The sequence below is a fragment of the Anarhichas minor genome, unplaced genomic scaffold, assembly GCF_050575085.1.
Source record: "Anarhichas minor isolate MPS153535 unplaced genomic scaffold, ASM5057508v1 ptg000011l, whole genome shotgun sequence".
In the NCBI taxonomy this organism is placed as follows: Eukaryota; Metazoa; Chordata; class Actinopteri; order Perciformes; family Anarhichadidae; genus Anarhichas; species Anarhichas minor.
The window spans coordinates 13760688-13771560 of NW_027466457.1; the positions used below are offsets into that span (position 1 = coordinate 13760688).

The following is a 10873-nucleotide window of genomic DNA, read 5'->3' on the forward strand; positions in this document are numbered from 1 at the left end:
TGTGCAATATTTTATTTTAAGAATTTCTGTTTCATTTAGTAATATTTGGATCACTGTGAAATAAGATCATTCATTTATTCACAAGAAATCAGCAGAAAAAGCTTTTCTGTTTTTTTTCTGTTATTCATCTTGTGCCCCTTCAGATTTATTTTAATAAATAGTTCTCAACCCCCAGATTGGGAACCGTTGCTTTAGATGGAGTAGGTGGTAAACAAACAGCGCCCCCTTGTGGAGAATGATGAGGCGTGGTTCAATAGTAAAAAGTGTCTTTACCTTTTCAATAATATCACAGAATCATCACAGAATGACCAGAATCAAAGAATCATCGACTGAATGTTTATAAGATTAGAATATTGGTGAAAAACTGATTAAACAAACCCAGAGATTTCACATCGACACATCAGAATATTAGAATTCCTTTTTGTTGTAAAATATTCACAACAATATCAAAAACTATAGGATCATTATAAGAAAAACGACATGTTTAAATGAAAGCAAAGCATTTTATTGATGCTATATTCAATATTGAAATACAAAAGGCACTAGATTCTGTTCTCTCTCAAAACAATGCATTCAGCGACGTGTGGATCAGTACAAGTCTTGTGTTATGTGATGGATGTAAGCTCGAACCTTAAATTAAACCGCTCTCTGCTGCAGGAACGTCACACGATTGGTAAGAGTTTGCAGTTGTTCTCCAGGAAACGCTAACATGTGTTACACCCAAGCTGACGCTCTAAAACAGGACATCAAATAAACACACGCGTGGATGTTTTATTAAGAAATCACATAGAAAATATACACCGGTACACAAATAATTTACAGCTGGGTGGTCGTCATGAAGAGGAAGACTTTTGAAGAAGTGATAGAAAATGAAAATGCACCTCGGCTGCATACTGGTGAGGTTGAGACACTGGTTCGCTTTAGGAGAAGGTTTAAAGTGTTACGGCAAGTTTACACCGAGCTCAACACACTTAATCTTCATGAAACATAAAGCGTTGCTCGTCTTGCATTTACTGTTAGCAGTGAAATCAATAGAACAAACTCTATACATTGATGTCAATCTACTTTTAATTAAATGTTCCATTATTATAGTCAGTATTGCTTTGGTTTCCTCAGAAACAACTCTTGAAAGTGTAAACAACGCAGAAGTAAATGATAAGAAACAAAACAATCTGATACTTTAATAAGTAATTTGGCCGCAAGTGAAATCAAATGATCGTCTCTGTGTTCTAAGTTACAGTAGAAATTAAATTAGCTGTTTACAAGCATGGAGTTAATGGAAGCAAAACACTCTGATTTCCTCTGTGTCTCTTCTTCGTGTAGAAACTGTTTAATGTGATGACAGATACTAAAATATACAGTGTTTACACAGATGTTTCTGACAACACAGTTGTTTTTCAGAAAGATCTTGGCAAAAGTTTGGTTCCAGACAAAAGCCAAAAGGCACATGTTTTAAAAACATAGTACTTCTCAAAGTGACGGGGAGGTTCAGTCCGAGTATTGGTCCTTTTTTAATCATTAGCCACTCAGAATTAAATGTAAAGTTACAGTAATATCTTCAGATCTAAAGTCCGACAGAAAAGACACGATTAGCTGCGTGATTTATCCGTTATGTTTCTTCTGTATTAGACTGAAATTTTGCGGCACACAAAAAGAGATGGTTATCTCCAAAATAGGTTCATCAACAAAAATAAATGCCTTTTAAGAATGTGGAAAGACTTCATCTTATTTATATTACAGGATCAGGGAAACAAAAGCGTACTGCGCCCACATGATCCAGACATGGGATCACACACACACACACACACACTCAGTCACATATTACACTGAAGAGCTTTGCCAAGAAAAGTGCACACACGAAATGTACAAAGCCAGGAGAAACTGAAATAGGCATCAGTCAACTTCATTCATGCTTTCCACCACAGAATGCACCCGATGCGTGACTTTCCCCTCGACTGCTTTCTACAAGCAGAGCCAACGAGAAGCGGAGTTAACATGGGGAATTACACGTGCATTGATAGGAGGGAGGCTACTAGTGTAGCTCAAGGTCTATACATTATCAGGTCAGATTAAAATGTGCAGCCTCTGGCTCCAGCGTACGCACTGAACCTCTACTTCCTGATTCATTCAGCTTAGTTTTACCGAACCATCTAGACCTGATAACACATAGACCTTGACCTGGTGAATGGAGCTCAGCTCAGTCTACCATCGGTTAGTTTCCCTGGAAGGCCCCCTGTGCGGCGGTGGATGCCACGCCAGCAGCAGCTGTTTGGAAGCTTTTATTGGTGAAGACGCCCTGCGACAATTCCTGCTGGGCCTTCTGGAAACTGGCCCCGGTCCGGCGGTACATGCTGTGGACCTGAAGAAAAGAAAGATTGTGAGCATATGGCTGGCCTGGGTCACAGTGATGAGGGACATAAATGATCAACTTCCACCACCACATTCAGAGGCTGTTGATTGATATGATTGATATGATTGATATGATTGATATGATTGATATGATTGATATGATTGATATGATTGATATGATTGATATGATTGATATGATTGATACGACGAACCTAAATCCCCTAAAGCACAGATTCATTAAAGGACATGGCTGTTAACCCACAAATGGAAACTTAAAATACGACCAAAAAGTAGGTAGCGCCTCACCATCTTGAGCAGGATGATCGACAGCACAGCGCAGATGGTGAAGAGGATGGCCACGATGATCATGATGGCTCCCACTGCCGTTTGTGTGCCGATGATGCCGAAGGCAGCGATCCAACCGCTGGAGGCAACAAACATCATCAACTTTGAAAGTATGAAACATTTGTATACATGTACAGAGAGTACTCATGTAGTCTGGATGAGAGTTGGGTTGTATTTAGGGAGAGAAGAAGAAGCAGAATAGAACAGTTTCCAATCATACATTTGGGACTTAATAATAATGAACATAATAAAAGTGGATATTATTACAACATGAGCGCTGAAATATTAAACGAAGCACATTTCAAAGTGTGGGTTAATTGTCATATTAACATCCTAAAAGTGCCTTTGTTTGTTTTATAATTGAGCTGCTTTGGGATTTGCATCTCATCTGCAAATGAAGAGCTGCAAAACAAGTAAGGCCTCCTCGACTGCGTCCGTTTTGATAATGTACAAAGCCATGATCAAATGAGAAGTATTGTTATGAAATGGAAAAGGGGGAAATGAAGAGCCACTTGGACAAGGGTCATTCTGGAGAGTCTTTGCACACTTTACAGGTAAAAATCTGACATCAGACACACAACTATGAGGCTTCACATGTAAAAATACATAAGAGGCAGAATCCCAAACGTACAGGTAAGAATGTTAATACAACAAGATCGAGGTTAGGACATTAAAAGTCAGCTCATAGAGAAAACTAAAATGCGGCTCACCTGTTCCCCCACTTGGGGATGCCTACAGCCTGGATGATGAAGATCACCACTTGGCAGAAAAACACAAAGAAGAAGAAGAAGAAGCTGAAGGAGCTGTCCGACCTGAAAATGAGAAAAAACAATGTACGTTTCACTTAAAACGTTACACTTTGGGAAATACTTTCAAAGGCTGGCTTACAATTTCAAAATAAAAGGTGAAGCGTTGCCATTGAGTGAGCATGTGTTGTGCATGTGTGACCAAGTCTTATAACAACCAAGAATGAATGAAATGAATACAAGACAATAAGGGACGAGGTTGTGGCATTTTCTATTGTCTCATTGGGACATCACTCAGCGTATTACTGAGCTCATACCGTGGACTAATATTAGACGGCGATGTTTTAATATTTATTCGTGTTTAACCCACTGTTTAGATTAGTTCCACCTGTTTAACTCATAATATGGTGCAAAGAGTATATGTTGATGTTACCTGACAGTTTAATATACCTACTGTTACAGGTCACAGGTCACATTTAAAGGAATACGTCACCGACAAAATGAACGTTTGTGTATCGATTATTCATCGCGTGTTACCTTGAATTCTTCAAGATTCAGTTTAAAACACTGTGAACAGATGTTTTGATACAGCTTTGCTGTTGTTAAACGCAGCCCCCCCATTTACTTTTCTCCATTTTTTTCTATTACTCAATTGGCATGTGAGAAAAACAACATTTTCTTCAAGAATTGAAGGTAACACGAGGCGAGCAAATGGTCATTTTGTGGGTGAGGTGTTCAATTAACACAATACGTTAACACAACAATATCTTCCATGGCCTGCTGTGCATCAGATTGATAAAACAAAAAGGCTGACAGCTCTAATAACTCAAATAACTTTGTATGTGTTCATCAATGGCTAGGCAAGGTAAATATGTTTATACTTAGTGTAGATAGCCACATTAATCGACTGTTGTATTGCAAGGAATACACACACACACACACACACACACACACACACACACACACACACACACACACACACACACACACACACACACACACACACACACACACACACACACACACACACACACACACACACACACACAGGTTTTATGAAGGGAGACTCACTTGAAGGCCTTGTAGACGGGCCGGTACCAGCAGACGAAGGAGCAGGGAGCGAAGAGGATGAGCCAGAGAATGGAGAGGCCAAAATCCACACCATGATCCGGATTAGAGGTGAAGTAAGCCAAGCACGCCAGCAGGTTGAGGAACAGAGTCATACAGTTGACTGAAGAAACAGCAGAGAGACAAGAGTCAGAGATAACAATACTACTATTAATGTCAGCATCATCTTCATGTATAGAGCAGATACACTTCTATTGTTTATAACACTATTAAAACACATATGTTTTGGTATTAATATATTTATATATGTTTTAAATTGCTGTATGGTGAGACATCTCAGGTTTTGTGCCATTCTCTGTAGTACTTACACATCCAGAGATAGTAAATCATCTTGCAGACTCTCTGGCACGCGGGTGGGATGTCCTCTGAGAAGTCCTGATAGAAACATGGTTTGATGGGGAAGATCTTGGGAAGTGGAGGCCAGTTGTTCTCTTTACCTGTCAAGACACCAGACAACAGCTACGCTGTTACAAAAGAAGAGCTCGCCTCCAAAATACTAATTTCACCTCTGCAGGAAGAAATGTCAAGTTCTAAGTATTATATATTTTTAAACATGGTCGATATACAAGAAAATCTCACGAAGTTACTGAAACTTGATTATTAATCAACATTTGTATTAATATACATATTTTTTTATTATAGAATAATATAATACAATATATAAAAATAATCAAATACAAATATCAAGTGTGTGGGAGTCTATTTCAGCCTGTCTCCTGATTATTCACACATAACCTCATATAGCATTATACTGAAAGAATAATAAATGTATTTAAATTCATATATATATATATATATATATATATATATATATAATGTTTTTACATTCCTCTCTGATACATAAAGCCCATGTTGCATATTGTTTTCTAGTTGTGCTGCTATATATACACAGTATATATATATATATATATATATATATATCACATGGTACTGCAGAGAGAAGAGGGGAGCTTGGTGTCTTTAATGACCTGACGGGCCTCTGTTCTGCAGCTCCTGCTCTCTGCGGTCCAGCTCGGCAGCTTTCCTCTCCAGCTCCTCCTGCTGCTTCAGCAGATTGACCTGAGCTGCAGCGGCCGTCGCCTGCAGGAGGAGAAGAAGAAGAAGAGGAAGAAGAGGAAGAAGAGGAGGAGGAGGCAGAAACACTTTACTCAACAAAACACACTGAATGTGCAGGAATGCATTTTGCGGACATTAGTGCAGAGACACATCAGCAGGAGTTTCACAAATGGTAGAGATACAACCAGAGAGCCTGCGTTATTTATACTGGAGTATTTTCTTACATATAACAGCCATTCTTAGAATTGCATATGTTTTCACAAGTGTTCATAAAGGCACGCATGTATTTGTCTTAAAAGGCCACGATACTGTATATACAAACAATAATACATATTTATGATGCTCATATCTGACGTCTGACTTGGCAGAAAAAGGAAGGAGGCAGGTGATCTGTAGTGCCATTCGTAAATATTTATAAGATTATCAGTGGAACAAGGAGGCTCATTAGAATATTGTGTAAACTGAGTACGTGTGTGTGTGTGTGTGTGTGTGTGTGTGTGTGTGTGTGTGTATGTGTGTGTGTGGGTGTGTAGCTACCACACATCCTCAAGAAGCACTTGCTATCTGAGGAGACAGTACTGGGAGGCAGAATGGATGGCTAGCTCTTAGCAACATACAGTTACTAGAGATATATTATAGACATACAGATAGATTATATTGTGTTATTTTGTAGGAAACTGAAGCTGTACCAACTGTGTGCACAATAACAAAGCTGCTATATGTATGACCCACAAAATAGGAACTGGACCAAGGGAAGTACTGTCCTTCAAATCTACTTCAGAGTAGTATTGTGCCACTGCAGCAGAGAAGTGGAGGGTTTGGCAGAGAGAGAGAGAGAGAGAGAGAGTATGTAGTATACAGTAAGAGGTGACTCACTTGCGGACTGGGCTGTGTAGACGGCTGTAACACAGCAGGCTGGTAGGGAGAGGTGGAGGCTGGAGTGGTGTGAGCAGCTAGGTTGTCCTAAAGAAACAAAAAATAAGCAAACACAAAAAGGATGAGACAACAAGACCAAGACAACAGGAACGTGAAGGTGAAAAGAAAAAGAAAATTATGAATTCTAAATGAAGAGGAAGAAGAGAACAAGACCAGAACATACAGACACAACAGCAGCTAGGGAATCACCACCAAGACCAAATAAGAGGAGAAAACAGGCAAGAGACAACGACTGGGTGGTAAAAGAAAGAGATGATATAATACAGGTTAAATAAGATGAGCACCAAGAGGAGAACACAATACTAAGGATAGAAAAGGTCTTAGACGTCTTACTGTGGGATGAGCGGGGAACGGGTTGAACTGGTCAACGGGTTCTACGTTGGAGCTGGTCACCTGTGTGACCGACGGGTCCTGGAACACAACAAAACACGAGTCACTTTTCATCATTATCAGTCACTTAATCACCACAAGACCTCTGCTGTTCTCTAGTGCTTCTCTACTTCAAACGCACCAAGACAAAAGAGGATCGGGTGAACGGCATTTTGGGAGTCAGTGTGATTGAATTTGAGACGTCAGCAACGGATCAGTGCAGTTAAACAACTGGAAATAAAAGTTTTTTAACTTTGACCTCTGGAAAACACACAAACACACACAATATGTACAGCTGTTTATCTTAACTTCAGAACAACTCTTCCTTTTTCATTTCCTGAAAGACTGAAGGTAAACCTTAAAACAATGTCTGCCCAGACTATGAAATAGACCAACGTTATATAACAATAATGTTGCACTAACCTCTGATGAATCATTACCTTCTTAACAGAAGTGAGGCATGGTAAACATTAATTGACTCGAGTATATGATCACAGAGGTGATGATTCATTCAGAGGCCGGTCTGACGACAGTTGACAGCTTTGGTTCTGATGGATTACAGTTGCAGTAGCTGGGAATATCTTCTGATAACTCATAGACAAAACGATCCATCGATTCATGGAGAAAATAATCAGCAGATTAATCGAAAATAATCTTTTTTTGCAGCCCCATAGCCCAGATAACATCTGTTACTCCATCCGTCAGCTGTGAGATTGATAACAAACAGTAAAACTAAAAACACCGCTAAACCACACCAACAAAGTCAGTCAGAATATGAACAAGAACCTCACATGATAATTTCCAACACGTCACTTACTGGACATGTGATTAAAAGTGTGACGTTACTCACGATTACTTATCTGCTTTGGACACACCTGTAGACCTTCCCAGCAGGAAACAGAGGGTTTGGAGCAGTTTAACACTTCAAAAACACAACTAATAACTTTCTTATTGACTGCATGTTAACTGTCAACTTGAGATTTTTGCCAGGGGGGGTGTTTAAATGACAGATGACATCTTTGTTGATTAACACAGTCTATGGAGGTATTCAAAACAGCACATTATGCAAAATGTGTTGACCATAAGGCAATGAATGAAGAAATCTATAACCGAATTAATGACAACAACAACTAAGCCTCTCTGAAATAAGGATTGAGCTGGGACAAGTCAAAACAAGACGCCACCTTGTTCAGAATTACAGCACCGGGGTGTGGAGACAAACACTAAGACACATCTTTATTGATATCTATGTCAACTCCTATATTAATCAGGTCCGAAGATGTTACTAATTCCAACTTAAAACAGGGTAAACAAGTACACTTGGGATCAAACCAGCATGATATTCTGACCTTTAAGTCTCTGAACCAGGAAACAGGACTGCTTGATAACCGTTGATTGCATAGGTGTGGCTGTTGTACCCATTTTATAACTGCAGTTGGATATTGCCACTAAATAGATTTAAGTCTCGCTTCATATTGTGTATTACAGCCCTACAGTGCCATCATTTTTGAGAAGTTCATGGTTTATAAAAGCACACTGAAGTTGATTGGGGGGGAAAAAGCAACATATGAACAGTTTTAATGTCCCCGCAGACTGCCGGCATTGTATGAATACGACCACCTGATAGTGAACCGCCGCACCGCGTCACATAGACAACACGACCCAGCTGCTGCTCGGGTTATTTATTCAGTCTCTTCCACACCCAGCAAACGAACCGTGGTCTCCACTGACGTCACGGCCACCTGATAATAAAGTGTGACTCTGCACTACTGTAAAAGTCACTTTGTTATGTAATGTCACTCAAATCATAAAAGTGTGAATATGCAAAGTGACGCTTGGTTACACTAATGTGGTGGAGGTACATGTTTAACCTAAATTACATTTTATCTTGAACAGTACAAGGCACTGTGATCCGAGTGTGCAAGTAGCTCGGCGAGCTAAATCGCATCTCTTTAGCGAATAACGCGTTCAAATTGAATTAATCTTTTATGTTGCATGTCTTTGCAATCAAAATGTTACGCTTCTTTTTAACGCTCCATCAGTGGTAGAGAGGCAGTTGTGCCAGCTAACCTATTTCTCTTCTAGCTGCTTTGTACCACATAAGAAGAGAGAATATACAGCTTCATGACTACTACAAAAAAGTATGCAAATAGCTTTATGCTTTTACAACTAAGGAAAGAACATGGGTGATAAACTTGAGAATAAACACACATGGAGTGTGTCAGGGGATTTCAAAGACACTTGTTTTCTTGTGTTAGGAAAAAGGTGAAACCTACGTGTGTTTAGGTGTGCAAAAATAATGATAATTATGATAATTATGATAAGATAGCTGATAAAATATACTCATATTTTGATGAAATACATGTGAATTTACCAGGCAAGAAACATCTAACAAACATACGATGCAGTGGTTATCACAGCATACATTATGGTAAATGTAGGATCCAGACATTAGTGAAGTTTGACATATATAAGAAAATAAAGGTCAGGCTATCTCGCCCATTGTTGCTCCTAATACTACTATACTTTATGAAAGTGCCCCTTTACAAAGGCCCATGTTGACACAATGTAAGAAACATCAAATTGCATCCAACTTGTCTCAAATGTGGAATGTCTGGAATGCATCGTCCATGTGAAAATGTGAGTTTACTTCTCAATGGTCATTTTATTTCCAGTGCATTTCATAAATAGCTCATCAGTTAGTCGACGTGCGTCTCGTCTACATAAAGAAACCCTTTGATCTGTAACATGGAAGTAACTAGTGGCATATGGCCTACTTCTAAACATTGAACAATACTAACTGAACACAGCAGGCCAGACGTAAGACATGAGACATAAAAACAAATAAGTTACTAAACTTTTAATAGGCTGAACAGACTTCTAGGCTACATCCTGTAGGTTAGATATTCTCTTCAAAGAGCAAACAAGCAGCACTAGCTTGTAGCTGAGTGTCTTTACGCAATGAAGGCGACATTACAGGACACATAAATTATATAAAATCACATCCAACATATAAGGAATCCACACAATGAGGCAAATTAATCTCAAAGTTAATAGTAACTGTTATGTGGCTAAAAACGGGTTGACACATTCCTCGATTGCTACAGTTTAACTTCCTGCAACCAGACTAGCAGAAAATCCCGCCCTCTTTTGAAACAAAGCCCGCTGATTGGTCGAAGGACTGCCAATCATGCTACCGTTGTCAAATGGCTTTCAAGAGAGCAGCATTAGACCCCTCCCCCCGACATCCACCCAACAAGTTTCCTGACGTGCTGGCTTACCTTAAACGAATGATATGTCAGCACCCAAGCGCGACTGTGCCTTAAATCTAAAAAAGCAACACTTACATTGAAAGGGTTGTCGCTGGCAGGCTCTGCGAACGGGTTGCTATCAAATCCCGACATTTTGAAAAGGCTGCGGGCCGGTTTGTCCTCTCTGAACGCAGAATAAACAACAAACTCTTCTCCGTCGTTTGAGTTGCCTCTTCCTGCCACTTCCTCGAATGAACGTACAGCGCATGCGCACTCAGTCAGTGACGTGTATGTTTTTTTCTTTTTTTTTGTATTTAGTAATTCTTTATTAAAGACAATTTAATGCAGAAGACAAGTGATATCAATCAATTAAACAAACAAACATAATTTCAGGGGACAACATACTAAATATATAAAGTAGGAGGACATTATTAGTTTATACAAAAAGGAGGTGCACAAGAAATTAGTTGTCATGTATTGCTTGGTTTCATTTTTAAATATAATAAATAAAGGTTTGGAGTTTATGAGTTTGAATTCAGGTGACGGTTTTTAAAGTCTGAGAAAACAACCCTGATGATGTCATCTGGCTTAATTTGAGTTTGTCTTGAGATTTTAAATATTTGATAGAAAACCTGCCATATAAGCTGGCCTTGGTGCATGGACATTGATAGGGAATGGTTCTAATGAAAGATG

General features: G+C 39.2%; 1 protein-coding gene across 1 annotated transcript; it reads right to left on the reverse strand.

Annotated features, from left to right (window-relative positions):
* Nucleotides 1-483: 483 nt before the first annotated feature.
* scamp2 (secretory carrier membrane protein 2) lies at nucleotides 484-10438 on the reverse strand. Its single transcript, XM_076089536.1, has 9 exons — nucleotides 10277-10438; nucleotides 6894-6971; nucleotides 6501-6587; nucleotides 5537-5648; nucleotides 4877-5005; nucleotides 4512-4671; nucleotides 3405-3506; nucleotides 2656-2773; nucleotides 484-2359 (listed from the first exon to the last, which is right to left on the reverse strand). Exons 1-9 carry the CDS (start codon nucleotides 10331-10333, stop codon nucleotides 2213-2215), a joined length of 990 nt encoding a protein of 329 aa, XP_075945651.1. The 5' UTR covers nucleotides 10334-10438; the 3' UTR covers nucleotides 484-2212.
* Nucleotides 10439-10873: the final 435 nt, after the last annotated feature.